Source organism: Metopolophium dirhodum, chromosome 2 (assembly GCF_019925205.1).
Source record: "Metopolophium dirhodum isolate CAU chromosome 2, ASM1992520v1, whole genome shotgun sequence".
Lineage (NCBI taxonomy): Eukaryota > Metazoa > Arthropoda > Insecta > Hemiptera > Aphididae > Metopolophium > Metopolophium dirhodum.
The window spans coordinates 10,503,317-10,526,833 of NC_083561.1; the positions used below are offsets into that span (position 1 = coordinate 10,503,317).

The 23,517-nt window shown below is 27.9% G+C and overlaps 3 protein-coding genes across 5 annotated transcripts in view; 2 read left to right on the forward strand and 1 right to left on the reverse strand.

Moving 5' to 3' along the window:
- Positions 1-2,125: 2,125 nt before the first annotated feature.
- On the reverse strand, positions 2,126-4,655 carry LOC132938499 (uncharacterized). Of its 2 annotated transcripts, none has more exons than XM_061005366.1 (5): positions 4,496-4,655; positions 4,303-4,422; positions 3,364-3,418; positions 2,520-2,641; positions 2,126-2,341 (listed from the first exon to the last, which is right to left on the reverse strand). In XM_061005366.1, exons 2-5 carry the CDS (start codon positions 4,333-4,335, stop codon positions 2,324-2,326), a joined length of 228 nt encoding a protein of 75 aa, XP_060861349.1. In that variant the 5' UTR covers positions 4,336-4,422; positions 4,496-4,655; the 3' UTR covers positions 2,126-2,323. The 2 variants fall into 2 exon arrangements, with proteins under 2 accessions (XP_060861349.1, XP_060861350.1); XM_061005367.1 differs by having other exon boundaries at positions 4,303-4,394; positions 4,496-4,653.
- Positions 4,656-4,809: 154 nt separating this feature from the next.
- Positions 4,810-7,814, forward strand: LOC132938498 (UDP-N-acetylglucosamine transporter). The gene has a single exon (XM_061005365.1). The coding sequence runs from the start codon at positions 5,177-5,179 to the stop codon at positions 6,221-6,223; it is 1,047 nt and encodes a 348-aa protein (XP_060861348.1). The 5' UTR covers positions 4,810-5,176; the 3' UTR covers positions 6,224-7,814.
- A 13,481-nt stretch (positions 7,815-21,295) lies between these two features.
- LOC132939201 (uncharacterized) overlaps positions 21,296-23,517 on the forward strand; it is a 64,672-nt gene continuing 62,450 nt past the window's right edge. For both annotated transcript variants that reach the window (XR_009663959.1, XM_061006259.1), the window contains exon 1: positions 21,296-21,588. The gene's annotated coding sequence lies outside the window, so the exon portion shown is untranslated. The remainder of the gene's footprint in view (positions 21,589-23,517) is intronic.

Sequence of the window (23,517 nt, forward strand, 5' to 3'; positions counted from 1 at the left end):
TATACAAAGGCCTCCATTTGAATGTGATTTACATTATTTATACAAAGGCCTCCATTTGAAATGTGATTTACATTATTTTTATTTTTATTTACATAATATGAGTTATTAACTTGATTGATATTTTTTTAAATTTTAAGCATAAATAAAACATTACATAACATTAATACAGTTTATTATAATAGTATTCATATTATACTACAAATCTGAAAAGAATATAACTTTAATTAGATTATTCAATAACTAAAATAACTGAAAATAGAAATTGGTACAAATATTTTTTAGTAATTTTAAGAAATTTTTTTCCTAGTATTATTATGAGCAAAATCGTTAATTATTTTTTCAATATTTATATCTTGTGATTTCTTTTTTTCAATGTTCAATACAGCTATGTTGGATAATCGTTCTTAGGTAGTAGAATTCTTCATATAGTTTTTTATAAGTTTCAATTTCTAAAAAGAGCATTCTGCAGTCACTGGTAATGTTAATAAAATAATACATGGAGTCATAATGTCACTGTTGGTTTTTTTATTGTTGGTAATATAATATTTCCGAAATGTCTGGTATATAGTCTAAAACCGTGCTTAATTCACTGCATAAGGATGATCTATCGACTTTATCTTGTAAATAATTATTTATGTAGTTGATTATGTTGTTTGTAAAAATTTCCAGTTGATTTATATTAAGCAAACGTTCCTGTGTTCTGTTTACCTAAGCAAATTCACCGAGTGCGATATAAATGACAAATCAGTAATCTGTGAATCGTTACAATACTAATAATTTATTATTATTAAGAAGACGCTATATTGTTGTGTCGTTATATCAGACAATCATTTCATCATAATATGTATCACAATACAATTATCTAATGACCATAAACCAAGATAAGTTTATTTTAGTCAGCGCTTATAATTATGAATACATTTAATTACAATTATGAATACTTTTGTAATAATATGTATCTATGTTATCATTATTTCATAATGAAGGCTTACTGATAATTTGTATTATAAATAAGATTAAAATAAACAAAACAACACTATTTTCATATTAATTTGTAAATAGGTATATCTCAAATAGTTTTTATTTGTTTTGACAGGTATAATAATTGTGAACTCAATTAGTTATTACTTATATAATTGTTTACGAATTAAAAAATTACATGAAAAGGAGTAAAAATCTGAAAAGTCTAACTATGTATTTAATTTAAATATTATAAAACAAATAATTGAATTGTAAAATTTATTTTAAAAATATTACAGAATGAAATAACTAAAATGCTGATAATAAATAAATTTATTCTATACTGAAATAATTATTATCCTAATTACTTTTCAATTCTGAATAAAAATATTTATACAATTTCAATTCTTAGACAATAAATAAATATATGAAGTCTAAAAATGTTCAAAGTCCACTACTTATCAAAAAAAGGGTATAATAATTATGAGATAAATTACAACGATACCTTTTTATTTTTATAGTTGATTATTATTTACTAAATTAGATGGATATAGCTAAGTACTTAAAGATTTTAGAGCACTTCTTCGGACCAAAAAATAAATTATTCAGAGTATGAATGCACATAAAAGTTACTATGGCTTATCCCATTTTTACTAATGAAATATAAAAAAGCTGATAAGTGGATGTCGCTCTGCTATACAGTAGGTTACAAGTGGGTCAATGTATAATGGATTGTATTAAACTTGAATATTCAATGATATAATATCATTGTATAAGAAAAACAATTCTGAGCGGAGATGGTTTGTCAGTCTGGATTTTTTTATGTTTTTATTATTTATTATTATAGCCAGTAAATTGAATTAATATTATAATATTATTATTTTTTATCCGTTGCTATGGTGATAAACAAAGCGTTAGAAATTGAAATCCCATTTTTAGCGGTTTTTCGTAATTTGTTGGTAGTTATTCCTGTGGCACTATTGATAAAATCGAAAAATGACCTCTCTAAAGTACCATCTTGATCCGATTTGCTAAAAGATAAGGTACTATATGTTGAAATCTAAACTCCTTCTGGTAGACATTTTGTATACAGGATAAAAAAAAAATAAACACCATTGTAAAACCACTAGATGTCTCGCTCCGCTCAGAATATAAAATAATTCACTTTAATTTTTGATAATTTTATTAATTCAGTCAAATTAAAAAATATATATATTATAATAGGTATTATACATACATTATATTTATTAATAAGTTAATAAGTAGGTACCTTAATACTGTGTAAATATATTAAATCATTTTGCTTTTATATTTTTTTACTAAATATTTAGTATAAATATGAGTTTAAACGTAATTCAAAACTTCATTCAGCTCCACCACTCTGAAAAAAAAATATTACTGTAACTTAAGAATACAGTTTTTATCTAAATGAACATACAGTAAGTAGAAATCATACTATACAATAATTAAAAAACTAAAAAACCAAAAATGAAAATATTTATCCACTTTGTTGAATTAACTGATTTCTACTGTATCATAATTCATTTTAATTTACATACATTAATAGCATTTATTTCAGCATCATCCATCATTACTCTTTTAAATTTTGTAGGTAGTTGATAGTCTTCCAACGTTTGCACAGCACCAACTGTAGAAGGTGACGGAGTTGATTCAGATTTATCTGTAATATAAAGTTAGATTAATACTTTAAGATCCAATGACCTTCTATCAATATGCCAATTTTATAATATTTTAATTCTGGGTTGGATGAAATTGAACCAGAGTTACATAGGTAGGATACCAACTACATATTTCTTACAAATAAATAAATTACTAATGACTAAATTTAAGTTGTAATTATTTAACAGGTTTTTAAAAATTGGTTTGTAACAGCTGGGTAATCAGTTTTTCATTTTCTAATGCCGTGACCGTGAACAACACCCAAATTTAGAAAACCAGTTTACCCTCCAGGCTCCAATGACCAATATTGTCATATTGAGTAAACAATTTCTGTTTGGATTTTGTAGTGAACATTTAATTAGGCCAATATAACTAGAAGGTACTGTTGAATTAAAGCCAACAACTGTTGAAGATTTGCCAAATGAAAACAAATACCTAATAAAGCTAAGAATATTACTTAAGAAAATTAAAAATAATAATCACTAGAGCCGGGTACAATTTACTAACATTTCCCAAAAAAATATTAAATTTGTTGAAAACAATATATTTTAAAATATTACAATTTGGTGGTTAAATTAAAAAAAAAGCCTGAAGGTGTTTTTACCCAAGTTTGCCCAAAGCGATCTCAATAGTACACACATAGATTTGACGTAGGTACCTTTAAATTGCTTACTAATCACAATTTATTATTATTAATAATGTCATAAAGAAAACTATACATACTTATCACTGGGACACCATGTCGAAACTGGATTAATGGCTGATGAGGTTTTACTGTCTAAAAAATATATAAAAGAAAATTTTCATATTAGATAAAAATATACACCTATAAAGGGCTGAAAACATGATGTTTTTATATATTACTAAAGTAGCATAATATTAAAAAACTTGTTAGACTCATATTTGTTTCAGAATATATATGTACATTCCAAACTCCATAATACATGTAATCGTTAAATACCTATTTGTACAATTGATTAGCTTTTAATTGAGTAAATTAATTGGCACGTTAAACTGATACGTTCTTAGAACCTACTTATAACTTTGTTCACACCAGCAAAGAGGTATAATATTTCAATTATTAGGTATAAGGTATAATTTTTGAAGTTTTTTTAGAGGTAACTATTTAAAAATATGGGTAAAGATACAAAAAAAAAAAAACAGAATAAAAATCAGGAAAGATACCTAGTTAATATTTTTGTATTTGTAGTCACTGTATACTGAGTATGTAGGTATGCTGCTTATAAGCTTATCAAATAGTTAATAGACTATGTAAAGGTCATAACCAGTTTCATATCTAAAAAAACAAGCATTTATTGTTGATATTAATGGAATCCGTAATGAATAATATGACAAAACCTAACGGGATAGAAACAAAACTCAATTGAATAGTTCTCTGAATATTTTGCATCCATATTGATATTTCAGTCTTTTTTAGTATTTTTTTCGAAATAAACCCCAGAAAGCAACTAATCTATTTTGATCAGGATTCAAGATAAGTTTTTTTAACTAATTTTGAGATTTGTCAGTTAAATAGTTATTTAGCTAACAAATGACAATATTAATTTTTAACACGTACAGTTCTTAGGCTTATCAATAACAATCTTGTGAATATTCACGTCACACACTACTAGGTAGTTTAGGTAGTTGGTTGAAACGTACTTGATAAAACCGAATGATCATTTTGGTGTTCATGATGAACAAAGTTGATGAGTAAGCGGGAAAAGGTCTGGTCTGGTTCTGTTCTAGATGTCCTAGAAAATATCAATATTGGAGACAAAACTAAAACAATAATTTGCACAACGAATTAATTTTAAAAAATACAGATAAGCAGTAATATATGAATATTGAGTACCTAAACTTGACTACTATGAAGATTGAATGTACAGTACTGACTACACAGAAATACAGAATGGCAAAAACTCAGAACTCGGAATGTTAGAAATCAGAATACAAGTCAGAACTGTGATTGAAATTTAATAATTTTAAATTGTAATAATATTTATATAATGATATTTTATTTTGATAACAATAATTACGCACGCTCCACCGCTAATCAGCTGCAACTCAATCCCTTAACAGCTGATATTCAGGTCAGTCGGTCGGTAGAAGAAATAAATACGTGGTGACAACCAAGATACGCATTATCATTATTTATCATTTATGTAAACATTCCCATTCGCGTAGTCGGCAACCGCCAAGTGCCAACCGACCATTGCCAGTTGCCACATTCACTCTAACCCTAACGCTGTAGCGGCACTCGTGACTTCCGAGTTACGAGTTTGTGACGATTAACAAATTTATGGATGTGCCTACGTATACAGTAGAGTTTTCAATTTTACCTTCACAGTTCGTGGAATTAGACGAGATGACGCTTGTGTTTTGAATATTTTCGTCTGACTCCCCTTGTCCCAGACTATGTCTCCTCCGCTAGATTGTCGGTGTTTCGACGAATGGTCCACGATACAGATAAATATATAGTCGGACCTCAGTAAGCTACGAGTACTACAAGTCAAGTACATATGGAGGTAATTTAATGACCGAAGTTAAAGAAGAAATAGACCTAGAAATACAAGTAGAGACGATGCAGACCAATCACAGCCGCAACTCTACCCTGAAAGTGATCACTTTGGTGACGCTAACTCTTCAAAATGCCATGGTTGCACTCAGCATGCGCTATGCACGGACCCGGCCTGGAGACATGTTCATATCATCTACCGCTGTCGTCATGGCCGAAGTGGTAAAACTCTCCGTTTGTCTGGTACTAGTATATCGAATAGAGTCTCTGTCGTGGAAACATTTTATATCAATATTGAATAATACAATCATTAAACAACCGATGGACACGCTGAAAGTTTGTATACCATCTTTAGTATATCTGATACAAAACAATTTACTGTATGTCTCCACTTCAAATTTAGATGCAGCTACTTATCAAGTCACATATCAACTTAAAATATTTACGACAGCTGTGTTTTCTGTGTTGATACTGAAACGTAAACTATTGCGACATCAATGGATTGCATTAGTAATTTTGATTTTAGGTGTCATTCTTGTTCAGCTAAATAATTCAACTGACAAATCTCAAGAAACTTACCCTAATCAAAATCGAATAGTCGGATTAGTTGCTGCTCTCATCGCTTGTTGCTTGTCTGGTTTTGCTGGGGTTTATTTCGAAAAAATATTGAAAGGAGCTGAAATATCAATATGGATGCGCAATATTCAATTGAGTTTTGTTTCTATCCCGATAGGTTTTATCGTGTGTTTTGTTACAGACTGGAATAAAATCAACGAAAAAGGCTTTTTTTTTGGTTATGACCTTTACATAGCCTATTTGATAAGCTTACAAGCAGCTGGGGGACTTATTGTAGCAATGGTTGTAAAATATGCTGATAATATATTAAAAGGTTTTGCTACTTCTTTAGCAATTGTTGTAGCCTGTGTTTTCTCAATGTACTTCTTTGATTTTACAATAAGCATTCAGTTTGTTGTAGGCACAATGCTTGTAATGTGTTCAATATTTTTGTATAGTTATACCAAGCAAAAAAAATTACCAAACTTAAATACCACACAAAGAGCATAAAAAAGCTATACACTAAAATTTTGATAATGTTTAATGTAAGCAAACAACTTACAAATATAAGAAAATTAATTTTTTATAGTATGTTTGTGTATTAATATATTATAATCATTGACGGTTTATATAATTATTATAAGTTATAACAAATATTTTAAATGTTTTATAGAAAAATTATGTTTTGTTTAAATTACTTTCAAATTGTACAAATTTAGTATTATAATTTATAATTTTTACCATGCTTAAGTCAAAAAATTATATTTTAATATACTATAATTGTTTTTTTATATATACATAACTTTAATGTTATACTCTATTCAGAATAAGATTGAACCACTCGGCCGACCAAAAAAACGTTTTTTCTGCACATTCCTGCCACAATCCGGACATCGGTGAGAGCGTTAGCACAGGCGCTGATGACAGCTGGTGATGACTGTCGGCCACGGAACGCATAGCCATCACATGGGGGTCTGGTACTGTTCAGCAGCTCAGTCTGCATGTGTGAAGCGGTTCAATCTTAATCTGAATAGAGTATAGTAATGAAAGTAATATATAAATTAATTTTAAGAATAAAAAATGTATATAAACTAATTCTATTAATAGCACAATAATGTATTTGATTATATTATGGCTCAAAGATTGTTTTCATATATTTATATCTATACCAATTTACTAAACTTTTTATATTAAATTGACTACCTACCACTATTTATTAAATTATCATATTATATTATAGACATATGTCATTAGTAAATATATTCATCTACTTAAGAAAAGTTGTTACTTATTAGTTATTAGTATTACTGTTATTTTATGAGTTATGCTCATGATTTATGAATGTATCTTTACATCACTTAATATTTATAACAGTTTGTTTTCTTCAGAATCTTTTTACTTCAACATTATAATTTATGATTACCAACTCCATAAATCATTATATAATTAACATAAATATTATAATACTTGTATTCTGTATCTATTAATTGAAAACCTCTTGCAATAAAATATATTATTTTTTTCTATAAAAACAAAACAGAATGAAATTAACTACTGCACCAGTATAATTTTGCATGATCTATTTGACTACAGACACTATATTTTTGGGTATTGGAACAATTTGTATAATGTGAATTTATTGGAATGACGATAGACAGTAATCAACAATGCATTAATTTTGTAATAATATGAATATTGAAAACAATTTGCATAAAAAATATTTTAAAACATGTATTTAATTTATACATAGGGTATAATATTGTCATCACATTGTTAATAGCCTATAATACTTACCTATTTTAAATCCTCAAATATGTATAATATTGTATTATATTACAAATTATTTTGACTAACCTGGTGTTAATTTTTAAAAATGGACATTTTTAAATCTGTTTAATGTGGTGGAAAGATAGGTTTTGAAGGATACACTTTTATATTGCAAAGTTTAAGGACAAAATGGAAACAGGGACTAAACTTGTGTGTATAAGAAATACCTAGTAACTTTTTTTTACAGTTTTTTCTTCATTAATTGAAAAATTATTTGATGTTACATTGGGAAATAGATAGATAATAATTTTAAATATTAATAATAATTATTATTTTTAGGAGTCGTTTTTACAAGTTTTACTTATAGATACAATATTTAAAATATGAAATAAAAATAAATATATTTTGAATGAACGATACGTTAAATAAAACAAATAATTATCAAACAATAGTGTTAATAAATGTAGTTACCTATTCTTTTAAAAGAACCATTAACCAGGGACCATAACCGGTACTGGAACCGGTTAACCTTAAAAATTTAGGAACCGGAACCTTTATTTCCAAAAATGAAAAACCATAACCGTAACCTTAATTATAAAAAGGTTATTTTGGTTTGGGTAGACTAGTTATTTGGACTATTAAAAGTAAGACTACAGAAATAACTGTTTCAAAAGCCCGTACGGTAACTCCAAGTTTAATATAAAGTGTGTAGTATGAAAAAAATTATATTTTAACCTATGCATGGAATGTTTCATTACAAATACATGCAACTAATTCTACTGGAATACTAAAGTCTAGAGTCTAGTATTTTGAAAACGACCCTTCCATAACAGCTGAACATATTTTTGGTCTTCTTTTCTTTGGTTTTTTAAGTTTGTTCTTTTTTCCGATATTCATATTTCTGGTATCAAAGAATCTAAAGTGTGCCTTTATAAGGATTCTGTATAGGCAACAAAAATAAGTATTTAACTATCGGTTTTCGTGGTACTGTGCGTGCGTACTAGGAAAATATGGTCATTATTAATAATTTATGTGTTCGGAGAATCATTACCTGTTTTTGCATGCACAAGAACACAAAGTCGACTATTTTATACAATCACATATTTATATATTATTTCATTAGATACTAAATTGATCAATTTCCAATCATTCATATCGCCCCGATGATTAGATTTTAATGATGAACGTATATTATGCTTATATTGGAGCCCAGTGATCGTACGAACAACATTTTCCATTTATTTATCTGAAGAAGCTGTTGTATGTACAAACCGTTGAACATTTTCATGTATATTATGTTTAAAACATTGTTCAAAAACTGTCAATAAGATCTGAAGAAGACAAGACGAAAAATCCAAATCTGTATTCAAAATATATATCCCATCATTAGATTAATCAAACAATTAAAATTGAAATAGGTACCTAGGTATTTTTAGCATGAAAAACAGTCAGTTTCGAATTTCCTTGAACAATTTACAAATTATGATAGGTAACCGTAAAAAATCGAAATTAGACAGTTTTTTTAAATCTCTATCTTATGAATTGATATTATTTTCAATTGTGTATGCATGAAAAATTATTAAAATGTTCTTCCACAATCCACAGGCACTCGACAAACGTGTACGATCAACGCGCCTGGGCGATAACAACACCGCCATCTACCTCCTTGTTCTTTGCAACACGCGAGCTTAAAATCTATCGCGCACTTTACCGCTAGACAGCGCATCCTTGTACGATTTTTGTTAATTATTTTACATTCAAATTACCAATTTCCCATGACCCCCTCGGACTCGGTTTCGGTTTACCACGATAATCTAACGATTCTAACCTAGGCGCCGTCCACGCTAAAAGATAAAAGATAAAACAAAAAAATAGATAATAAGTGTCGGATAACATTTATTGTTTTTTTCATGTCGATATCGATTAAGTTTGAATCATGTATAGGGTTGGCACTTTAACGGGTAACGAAGTACACGGGGTCAGCTAGTATAATATAATATAAAAAAAAGAAGATATAAGTACCTGTATATTTTATGATTGTAAAAAACCTTTTTATTAAATGTATACAGTACATTAAATTACATTTGATTTGGGATTGTTTTGATTGGTAGATAATATTGTGCGCATGTGAAATAGACGAAACTCTAGTCATGCCCCACAAACCTCCAGACCTCTTATTTACCTTTTTCCCGACAAAATGTAGCCCATATTATCTTCTTCCCCGGGGTCTAATCTATCTCTGTACCAAATTTCATCGCAATCGGATGAATGGTTTAGGAATGCATAAAGGACACTGGTACTAACATTGTTTGTCTTTTATATACAGGTATATAGATAGTATTAGTGTGAGTTTAGATTAAAATATATAAGGTTATGATAATTTGAAATGCACAGTTAAAGGAAAAAATGGGAGTGAGCAAGTTTGATCTATAAAACCCCTGAATAATACATAGGCTTTATAGTTCATACTTTATACAGATTTACAGGTTGTATTCAATATTACAATTTATAATACAGTCAGTAATCACCGTTATTATGTTATTCTATAGGTAGTTTTTTTAGTATTTTTTGAAATAAAATGAACATGTAAATATATAATATAATTGTTTATTATACTGTAAACATTAAATGAAACTAGTCATGAACATAATCAATGGTTTTCAACATATAATCGGCCTAGATTTGTCGCTTTTTGTCGTCGATAATGAATAGATCGGTTTCAGAATATTTCCATACATACATTTTTTTTTATCGTTTGGTTAACTTTCGAGAGTTTGTTGTGTTCTCAATTTGTAAGTAAGGCGCATGATTTTTCATTTACCATTCAAATAATTATTATATATACTATATTGTAATAATAGGTACCTATATGTTATATACATATAATATAAACTACTTCCTATATAACCATTTTAGATTATTTCATACATTATATCAGTGTAACGAAAAAACTAGGTTTTTGTGTCTATTCAAAAAATCAAAACTAAAATGACACTCAAATGTTGTCTATAAGACGTACCTATATCTAGTATTTATTAAAATTAATTACTAAACTGTATTTTAAAACATAAGATTTTCATTTTAGTTAAAACCGCTTAACAATAATTGTTCGATATTCTAAAAGGGTACCGTCCTTTTTATGTAATTGTTCTTTTCTTTTCTTTGATCTACTCATCTACTTAATTGTTTTTCATAATTTATCAAAAATTATTGGGCAGTAAGCACCTAAAAAAAAAAAAATTTAATATTATTATTTATTTTAATTATTTTATTGAGTACCTAGGTCAGGGATGGTGAACCTTTTGATAACTGCGTGTCAAATCAAAATGTATGGTTTGATTTTATTTGCCTCGCGTGTCAGAAACTTTGCAGAACTTTTTTTTTGCTTAAAAAATAATTAATTAAACATATAAACATGATTTTATTTGTTGTTGGGTATATAAAATATTTAAACTTTACAGCATTTTCTATTTAGGTACTATTGCATATAAATATAACTTTACAGCATTTACTATTTACTATTTATAAAGTTACATGTACATGTACTATGTATACATATTAATATATCTTTACAGCATTAATTTACTATTACATATTAATACAAACACATAATTTTTTTAATTACAAAAATAAGTTTTTAATGCAACATTTGTTGCTGCATTTAGGTCCTACGTACCTATACCAAACTATGTAAGGTCGGTTGTAGCAAACTGTAACAAATATATCTTAAACAGTCATTATACAGACATACCTAGAGTTATTTAGCTGGTAACTATAAACTATACCTTTGAATATTACATACAAACATAATTTTAAGATGTTTAATATTTTTAATTTAACGGGTAGGTATCGAAAATATATGTTTATATAAGTATGTAAATTTGTACAGATACCTCGTAGGTACCTACTAAATTATAGTTTGGCAATAACTGATACAATCATAGTTCATAAGCATCGCAAGTACTTTATATGATATTCTAAATTTCTATATTTATAATGAATACCTACTGTATTAGATATTAAGAATATTTTAGATAACAAATCTACTTTCTTTTAGTTACGCCCGTAAGAACTTGGGTCGGTATAAATAGTACATAAAAAAACGTGTTGGAACCTTGGGACTATTGCTTCTAGAATATTTTAAATAATGAAAAATGAAAATACAATTCCATGTATAGTGTATATTATTATGTACAGACATTATATAGTACATTAAGTATAACTAAGTGCACGCTGCGGTGAGTAAACAAAATTAAATGTTCACGCATTGGGAGTTTTTATATATATGCATATGCAATATGCAAATCAATTAGATATTGCTATTCAATACTTACTCTCGTTGAATCTGTGGGATTCTGAGTTCTGACTCACGTTGTCACGTCAGTTAGTTTTTAACATAAATCAGATTACTCGTTGAAACAAATGTATTTCGTGTGTATAAATATAATGTACAATATATTATATTATACACATTTCAGTACATTACATATTTTAATAGTTAATGTCGAACCTCTAAGATTAGCAGTTTTATAAAATAGGTACTTATGGTATAGTTTTGTATAGGTACGAAATCAGAAATTGACAAGTAGGTGCGGTAATTGAAACCGGTTAGAATGCGAGTATTGTACTGATAAGATAGAGTTGAACATAATATTCGCCACCTAAATATAAAATTTACATAAATATCGAAATATTACGTGTTTCTCCAAAAAAAGTTTTAAATACATACTAATAATTTACAAATGTTTACACGCGTTACTTTATTTTTTTTATTTATTTTAGATTCTGAGCGGAGCGATGAATGTATTGATAATTGGTTTTACAATGTTGGATGTTTTTTTTTTAAATAGTGACTGTATACACGATACTAGTGATCAAAATAATGTTTCAACTTTGATATCTTTTCTGGTGAGAAAGTGAATCTAGTTGGTACTTTTTGGTGGTCAAAATTGATAATTCTCAGTACTTGTAGTTATTAAAAGTATCAGGAAAAAAAAATTAAGAAAAAACGGGAGCTTTTAAGCAAAACTAGTTTTTAACAAAATCAGTTTTGTTTTTTTTTTGGTGCGACTAAAATAAACAACCAAAAAAATGTTTGATTGAGCAAAAAACTTGAAAATTTAATGCAAAGTTCCTCATAAGTTGTTAAAACTTAATAGTAAACATAATATAAAAAAAAGTTGAGCGTAACTGCGTAAGTTTACAATATATTTTTTTGTGTGTCTGCAGAAGTTAGAATTTTGTTAAAAACACTACGTATACTTACTAGTTAACTTACTCAGTTTCAAATCCTTACGAACTACGATTAATAATTTGTTGAGTTTCAACATAATAATTTAAATAACATTTTGTCAAAATCTAAACATCAAATTTCCGTCAAAAAAAATTACTTGTAAGTATTTTTTATACTCTTATATTGCTGTACAACTCATGAGAAACCTTGTATAATTTTTTTATTTAATTGTATACATCTTTGAGTATTCAAGTATAAAATTATTTTGTTAACAATTTGTCAATAACTGATTTTGCATAAATTTTGTTGGTTTTCCGTAATTATTTTATGTTTGTTGATTGGGCGGCCTCCATAATTATAAATCCTATTTGCTACCAGCAATTGCCTTCTGCAGGGAAATATTTCATAATTTTTACTGCTCCAAAAGATAATGACTGACATAAAAAAAACAACACACATCATATTCAATCATTGTAAAAGCTCCGTATCATCGCTCCGGTGTGAATCGAAAAGCTACTACAATTATTTATGCAGAATGTAGTAGATAGTACCTAAAAAATGTATACTTACCTTAATATAGTCAATAGTTAGTGATATACTTGATAAAGGTTAAACTATACATGCGTCAAGCAGGCCTATCTAAGTACCTACCCAGGTGAATGTGATTAGATATGTTACTATACTATATGTCTATATTACTGTGTTCGATAATTGAATGATTTTTAGTAGGTACCTAATACATTTCACAATTATAATTTCAAAGAACATTACGAAATTGAATAGTTCAAAACGTATTCAACGCATTCAACAGGTTTACGTGGCATATTTGTGTAAATAAAAAAATATAACTAGTAAAAACTAAATTATAATTTATTACTTATAATATTTATATTATATAATCCTATATTTCTAAACTATTTGTGTAACTATTTACCTTGTCTTACATTTTGTGATTATAACTGCGGTTTTTGAACATACGCTGTGCAGAACCAAATCTATATAAATATATAATATAACATAGGTAGTATAATAATAATTACTATGTATAATTAATGGTACCTATACATACAGATAAACAATTATAAAATTAGGATATAGGACGTACAAATATAAATGCCTACATACTTTAATTAATTTAAGCACTAAATATAGCATTAGTATTTTATTAATATTATCGTATTAATTAAAAGTATAGTTCTTTATATAATTCACATTAAATATTATATAAGTGCATGTAAAATTATTATTTAAATGTGTCAAGATTTAATATTCAGATATGTGTGAGGTAATTTACTGTATAGTGTATACATAGGTACTATCCAGTGTATAGTAGGAATACCTACCGTCTGCACAGTGCACACTTAATTCGTCACCGTGTATAATCATAACTATAAATACTATAATAAGCATTTCTATATCAGACATCAGTGAAGTTCAATAATTATTTTTTACAAATACAACAATGTTGTCTCACTTTGATTTATGATATCATATTTCCATCTACAATCTAATAATTTATCGCTGCTTCAACTTATAAGTGCATTAACCTTTTAGTTATAGTTACTGATTATTACTATTATTGAATTATTCAATTAATATAACCTGCATAATATTATCTCATATTTTATTCACAGATATATAATTATATTTTTAATTCACAAATAACGAATGCTATTCATCGATATTCGATTGTTCACCAAACTACCGAAGTATAAATATAACCGAATATTAAGTATATAGGTAGTACCTACTTATTTCATGACGCCAAGAATATCAAAAATTATTTAAGTAAAAAATTTAATATATTGAATATTGATAAACTATAATATACGAAATGGTTTTTTAAGCATGCTAACTCCCATTTTTCTCTTTAATAGTAGGTGCATTTATTTAAATTCTGATTTTTAGAATTCTTAATAAGTACGTAACGACTTTATTTTCAAATTTCTGATATTGCTTGTACTACATTTATGAGTGACTGAGTCCAGTGGCGATACAAACTTCAATTTCTTTAATGAGAACCCACATTATTTACTGCAAATTACCATATTACCATAGAGTTATATAACTCAAAACCTACTCATTCAAGTGTTTACATCAACATTCGACTCCCGATGTATTTACTATTTAGCATTTACCGAAAGTGGACATAGAATATACACGGATTTTTGAGTTCTTACACTCCATAATTTTTCATATTTGTTGTTTATTATAATAATTAATGTTATTACATTATTACATTATTATTCAATGAAATTTAAAATTAACTAAATAATAGGTACTACTAGTATAGATACAATTATCTACTATACTAACTATAAGGTTTATACCTAAATAGTACCTACGACCTACCTGCCTACCTATACTATTTATTATTTACCAATTAACTATATAGTTATGGTGCGATGATGATTGCAACAATGATTGAGATTTTATATTACATAGATAAACGGTGACCTATGAACAGAAAATATTATATCAGAGGATAATAATCTGTACTATATATACCGGTCTATACGATATAATTATACTGTTGGCACTACGGTAGGCGGTAGCACTGCACAAACAAGGGAATCAACAAATTATAATAAAAATAATGGGTACATATAAAAATAAAATTATGTAATAAAGTAATTACTTATTAATAAAACTTAAATCCAATTTTATTTTTTTTTGGCTTAAAATAAACCATTTAGGCCCTTTGCCGCAACCACCACTCCTCTCCATTTGTCATAGGTACTGCCTTTGTCTCTTCACCATTAAGTATATTCAACAGGATAAGGCATTTGTTAGTTCTGTAGAGTCCAGCAATTTCTGCAGCGGTCTTTTTCCCTCCATTTGGTGACTTCTTCGATTTCTTCGATTGTATGGCGATACGTGTCCTGTCCACCGCGCGTATCCTACTGATTTTCACTGTTGCCACTATCTCTGTATTGTTTAACATGTTTATTACTTATTCATTATTTCATATTCTCCGGCAGCGGCTTCTTTGGTGGGTGAAAAGTAAAAATTTTCCAGTAGTTTTCAAAAGCGCCGGGAAAAAAAAAGAACAATTAAGGAAAATGGAAATTTTTACGCAAAATTGATTTTTGACAAAATCGACTTTGACAAAATCGACTTTGGTTTTTGGTGTAACTCTAAAACAAATTACTGTAGATGAAATTATGACTGAATGTTTGTATTAGAATTTTCTATACACAATAACATTTTCAAAATATTTTAAGCTTTTTACGGACATTTTCAGTTTCTAATTTTTTTAGTTTTTTATTCTATAAATACCAATCAAATTTTATTTATCGAGTAAAACAGCTTGAAAATTTATTAGAAGGCTCCTAATATATTGTTTCAAAGGCAGATGAAAAATATTAAAATCCATAGTCAACATTTTTTATTATACGCATTTAAAGTTCAAATGTTGATAAAATTTTTCAAATTTCAAATTTAATAATTATTTTGTAACAAAACGTTTATAAATTGTTTAACATTTATAGCTAAGGATTGAAAATTTAAAATAAGATTCCACGTAAACAGGTTATATATAAATTACTTTATTCACAATAATATCATCTATAATAATATTATCTATATCATTACTATAGTAATATCATACCGTCGTCGCTCAGAATCGTTTTTCTTATACAATGATATTATATTATCATTGAATTCAAATTTAATACAATCCATTACAGTGACCCCCTTGTAACCTACTGTACAGCATAGCGACACCCACTTGCCCGCCTTTTTTCATATTTTAGCTCCACTCAGAATCTAAAATGTACAATAATATGGCAAATTTGAGTTCAATAGTTCCAATTTCTTGTAGTTAGCTTTAATATTAGAGTGAATTTACCTATATTATCATTTATCATCAAACTTGATGGTATTATCTGTGTTTAAATATTGATTTTTATATTTAAATTTTTTTAGCAGATTATGAGCATTTTTAAATTGTAGTATTTTATATACTCAAAATAACACGCGTAAAAATTAAAATATTGTAAAAAACCAACAAAGAATACTGATAATATTCTTACCCTAAGGTTTAATAATAATCAATAGGTATATAATTCCATTTTTAATCCATTTTTATAATTTTTAAATAAGTTTAATTAATTTATATATATTCATAAAAAGGTAATATTACTTATTATATTTGATCTATAATATTTGTATTTTGACTTCCAAGCATAACAATTTAATAGGTATATAATGACTAATAATATCAATATGTATACTTAGGTTAAGATCAAACGAATTGTAAAAGGATTTCAATACATAAGTGAAACCCATTTCTATGTAATAAGTAGATAAAAACATGTTTTTTTATTTAATTAGAACTATTCTAAGAAATATATGAAGTACCATTATTTTCAATTAAACGCGTTTTGTTCAAAGTGAAATTATATAAATATAGTAAATAATGATATTTGACCTACAAGTTAATAAGTATACATTTTTCATGAAAACTAAGCCTACATGAATCAACCCTGAGGGTTTATCCTATAGTTGACGGATGTACAATATTGTAAAATTTATACCTGATTATAAACTAATATTATAATAATTTTCAACGAAAACGTAAATGCTGAAATATCATAAATCAAAATATATTTTGCATTCCATTTATCTGCATTCTACGTATCTATACCGGCTATTCCTTCCGATTATTAGTACAGTTTTAATATAGCACAATAATATGTTTAACTGGTATTGTTATACTAAGGCACAACAACATAACTGATTACATAGGTAAATACCTAGGTACCGATTATTCAAGAATAATTTGTATCCAGGGACCAGGAGCAATGGTTATCAGTAGGGCTAGGAAGTGTTGTTGTATTTGCATGTTTTTTTTAGGACTATTAGATTTGATTAGGTACCGAGTAAGCTTGAAATTAATTTCAAGACACTACGAAAAAAATATTAATAGTTTATACAGCATATTTTTGCATATTTAGTGGTTTTTTAGTTTTAACTGTTTTAAGAGTATAATATTTGTATCGTGTTTTACAAATCCTTAGTTGACGTACAATTTCCCGTTTTTATTAATAAATATTTTGTACAAATTTATTATAATATATAAAAATATTTGTATTTGTGAAAATTGTGAGTAAAAATAAAAATAAGTGCATATTTTTATAAGGCATATTTGTACTATTTTATGCGCATAAGTACAATGCATATTTAGTAAATTTTAAGTGCATTAAATCCGAGCCCTACTTGTCAGTTATCAGTTAACATTTTATCAACTTCCGAATAACCGTAAAATCTGAAGTCTGCCTATACAGTATACAATGTAGGTAGGTAGGTTAGGTATACATGGGTGATGGATATTCAACATTCATAGAATACATTGTTGTAAAGAGTAAATTGTAATTGGTTTAAAGTATAATATTATTATATATAGTTGTAAAATATTAAAAATATCAACAATGTTAAAAGAAGACCTTGAAGGATTGGCTCACCGGTACGATTTTAAAACCGGGACAACAACGCGGAACACGAAATGCAGATTTACACGAATTTATACGAAGAACGTAGTACGCACCTATTATTATATAAGAGAAATAATATAACGAATCAATAAAATGTTAACAGCAATATAAATAACCATTATACAGACATCGTCGACGATGACTGGAATTTCGAGATATATTTATAAATGCTGAGAATATACGCGAACCACTTCAGGGTATGTTATAGAAGTATAATCAGATGATCCAATACTTATGGTTATGGGATTATTGGGATGGGTGTGTTCAGTGTTGCCGTGTTGCGTTATGATAGTTAAATCTGACATTTTAAGTACCTAGGTATCTGATATACCTATAAATATTGGCCTATCACATAACCGCATGGTAAAAAGTAAAAACGATGGTTTATTGTGTTATCGTGTTAAAAAGAAGCCCATGATTACATTATAATATTTCTGAATTTTCATATTAGCAGTTATTAGTTGTTATAGGCAAATACTCATTACACATTTTAAACACATTCAATTTAATGTAAAAAAGTATTTAATTTAGTACTCATTTTTTACGAAATATGCATATTGAGACATATTGAGAATTTCAAAATAGGTGGATATACTATATAAGTACAAACCTAATTGGTACCTATATATTATATAATCATATTTTTATTTTTATTATTTTCATATTTTCATATTATTAAATGTTATAATATAATATGTGTACTATTCTCGTTGTTGTTTGAACTAACAATTATTAATATTTAATATTATAATACTTGATAAGTCATAAATCATAATATATAAATGAAATTATAAGTTATAATGTAATCATATTTTCTTCTTATACATAAATAATTTTGAGACTTTATCACATACGGTCGACACTCGACAGTCATTACATTTTTAAACTATATTCTGTGTGGTACTGTGGTTACTGAATTATTGTAATAATCCTATTCACAATATTGAATATAATAATATACAGTAGCCACTAGCCAGTGCCAGGCGCCTACCTATATGGTTTGTCTAATCAATTAATATACATTATTAGCGATCATTGCAGTTTGTGGGACTAGAATCGAATCAATTCATTTTTAACAAAGTAAAATTATACCAACCACTATAATGATCATAAATTACATTTTTTTTAGTTAAATTTTTGAATTATATTTTATATGAGTTTATAACAGAATAATTAGAAATCCTAATTATTTAAACATATTTAGCTTCCGGTGATGGGATCATGGATAACACGAATTAAAAAAAGTGGGCAAGTGGGTGTCTCTCTGCTGTACAGAAGGTTACAAGTGAGTCACTGTAATGGATGGTGTTAAATTTGAATTCAATGATATAATATCATTGTACAAGAAAAACGATTCTGAGCGAAAACGGTCAGTCAGCATATGATATTACTATTTACTAAGCATATTTGATGATATTATTGTAAATAAAGTAATTGATATAATATAACCTATTTACGTAGAACCTTGTTTTAAATTTTCAATCCTTAAATATAAAAGTTGAACGTTTTATATATTTTTAACTACAAAATAGTTATTAAATTATAAATTTGTTAAATTTTGTCAAAATTCGAAGTTCAAATGATTATAAAAAAAAATTGTGCCTATGTATTTTTAATATTTTTCAATTGCTATTGTAACATTATATCAGAAGCCTTGCATTAAATTTTCAAGCTTTTTTACCCAAAAAATAAAATTGTAATGATATCTATAGAAAAAAAAACAAAAAAATTGATAACTGACAATAACCGTCAATAGCTCAAAAAAATCAAATTATTTTGAAATTTTTATTGTGTATAGAAAATGCAAATATAACCAACCAGTGAAAATTTCATGTATTTACGTTCATTTGTTTTAGAGTTAAACCAAAAACCAATATCGATTTTGCGTAAAAATTCCCGTTTTTCCTTAATTTTTCTTTTGTTTTTCCCGGCGCTTTTGAAAATTATTGAGAGTTTTAAAATTTGACCTCCCGAATGCACCAAATAGATTCACTTTCCCATCGAACAAGATACCGTTGAAGAAAATCGAAACAGTTTTACTGCCCCAAAACATGATGAATGACACAAAAAAAAAAAATAAAAAACACACATCATTGTAAAATCAATACATTCATCGCGCCGTTCAGAATCTAAAATCCTAAGCATACAAAAAATGTAACAATAAAAAAAATGGTAGATTATAACTACAAACAGGCAAAAACAAAAAAATTTCAAACAAAATATTTTAGAAAGAAAAATTAAACAATAAATTGCCTATGTAATACTTATGATATCGTCAGTAGGTCAGTTTTCGAGCGTGCAATCTTTAACGGTGACATCGTCGAACATATGAATAAACGAGACTAAATAAGTATATACAGCCGGCCACCGAGGAATCGTAATTGGTAGTTACCTATACGAAATATGAAATTCTATAATATTATGATTGGTAGAGCCAAATTGTTGTAGTTGTCGTCGGTTTGTTTTATATTAATTATGTCAACATATTATTTTTTTTTTTTTTGGTTCTTATGAACATGACACATATTATTATAATTAATAACGACCGATTCGCTATTAATTATTATTGCTTCTACAATACAATATGTGCCTCTATTCGGTAAATATTCCTCATCAGTCATCTCATGGCGGTCGTTTCGAGATCATTTTTGGGACAATTCTTGTTCGAAGACGTGAGATTATAATATATAAGCGACTATTATTTTATCCGAGTATGCCGGGTATTTTTTTCTTCACTCGCACACCGTAGTTGTAGTTACGACTTTACGAGTTACGACGTAAGTCTGACGCTGTATTATATTTTTATATTATAATATTGCAACAGATAATATAAAATATTATAATAATAATATGTTTACCGACTGTATACACGAAGACCGCCGTATTAATAATAATATAATGCGCTAAGCAAACGCGACGAGACGACTACGATTACGCTACGGAATGGCCCTCGGGTGGGAGGCGGAGAGGAGGAGCAGTCGCGGCCGCGTATACTGGTCCGAATGTTCGGCGCAGTGGGGGCGAGGGGGCAAAGGAAGGTTTTTACGGTTATGAGAAGACACCTGTTCGCTCGGATTCCTACTCGCTCAGGTTCAGTCTCCGGCGAAGACCTCGTGGCACGCATATTATATCGTCGTCAGTCATTTCGCGGCACCGGTTAGCGGTACTACGGTCGTACTCGTGTGTGTACGTGCGTTATTGTGTTTACTACAGGTAACCCGCGTCTTAACGGCGACCCGACTACGCAAACTATCGTTATTTTATTCGATTTTGGGAATTTATTTCCACCGACTCCGTCGCGACGAATCTGCTGTGTAACTATACACCACGCAGCGGCCATCGAGGACCGTCCACTGGCCACTGCAGAATAGGTGCTGAACGTAAGTGACAATCACTATATTATATCGAAACAACAACAATGTTTTATAATACTGTTGACTTTCGGTAAATCAAAGTTCAAGGGGGATAAAAAATTCGAGGTATCAAAAACCAATATTATGTGCTATGGTATTTCTTGGAAATTTTTTTTATATTTGAGATAGGTACTGATCTCAAATGTCGAGATATTATAAAGGTTAGAGTTGCGAGAGTCTACTGTAATATTATTGACTACGTGCGGACACGCCACCCTTGCAGGCGGCAGCTGTCTTACGCCCTCCTGGGGAGGACTCGTTGTCATTACTATTATATTTTATAAATATTTTACTACCTACTACGCCGCAAACATTCCCGAAAACAACTCTGTCGACGATGACGCAGTTATGAACAAATATTTTGGCCGCGCCTCGCCTACTCTTAGGTTTTATATTTTGACGGCGATTGCAAAATTATACATTTATTTATTATTAATTTTTTTAAACATAACCAAATACGTCATTTTTCTATGTCATCCTTCACGTTTAACTGACATAATCAATTGTCTACAGGAAACTGATATAGGAATTTTGAATTCCGAATAATATTTAGATTAGTCGGTAAATAAAAATATAAACGCGCATTCACAAAATTAGTTCTTACACCCAAAAATGTGGGATAACATTTATCATTTCGATTAATTATAAATTCTATTCTTGTTGATTTCGTCCAAAACTAAAAATATAGATTAATCAGTAACCTATACCTATTTTATATTTCAGTATACTCCATCGAACATATTTTGTTGACAGATTGACGTTTTAACGTAATAAATAGGTAGGGACTACTACCTAGGTAGATATTCAAGTATTGTATTATCATTGCTATGATTCTATAGTCCTATATATAATTATTAGAGATACGTTTGTTGTGTAAACACTCTGGGAGTAGTTTATATACGTAGGTATTATTATCGACTATGTTTAATATTTAGTGTTTATGCTTTGATGATTAGAGCGAGTTATTAAAAATAGGAAATAGTTACGCAAACGTTGGTACAAGGCAGGTGTATCCGATTCATTTAAAAATACTTTTTATGCAGTTTATCTAAAAAACTTACTACATGGATTTGATCATGTCTGCAGTATGTCAACATTCTATGCAATGAGTAAGTTAAATAAACAAATCATGCTTCTTTTGGTTATATAATTATATAGCAATAATTTTTACTCTATATTTTTAATTATATTTTATGTATTAAGAAACAAGTTTTTTTCATTCAATATCGTGGAAATAACTATTGTTTGTACTTAGTATTTCGTACTTCAACATCGGTTGCAATTTTATTATTAATTGATTATAAATACTATAGTAATAATATTGATAGGTATTATAATTTATAATAATTTATAATCAATGTTTTTACTGATGACAATGTTTAACTAACAATTGTGTTACTCGTTCCTGAAACGCATTCATTGGATAATTTACAATATTATATAAATCAAGTAATAAAAATATTGTAGGGGAATTATAATATTTTGGATGTGTTAATTTGCTTCCAGTTTTTAAATACCTACATGACTATAACAGTTTATATTTTATTTAATGCATGGTTGATGCACTTTTCTTTAAAAAAAAATCATAAATTAACACGAACCAAATTCATTGAATTAAATAATACACACGGTACCTACCTATATATTGTATGAAATAATGAATTCTAAAAGACAATGGAAAAATCATATGCAGAAAGTGAAATTTTGATCACTCTAATGAATAATGACCATACATTATCGTAATTTTGTACTCGCATATAAAATAATTTTAATTCTTTACGTCTTTCATAATGCATATATTATGTATTTTGTAATTCAATATTTTATTCTTTGAAGAGTAGACCTACCAATTGAATTAAATCTTATAATATGTTTAATGTTCTAAAATGTAATGAA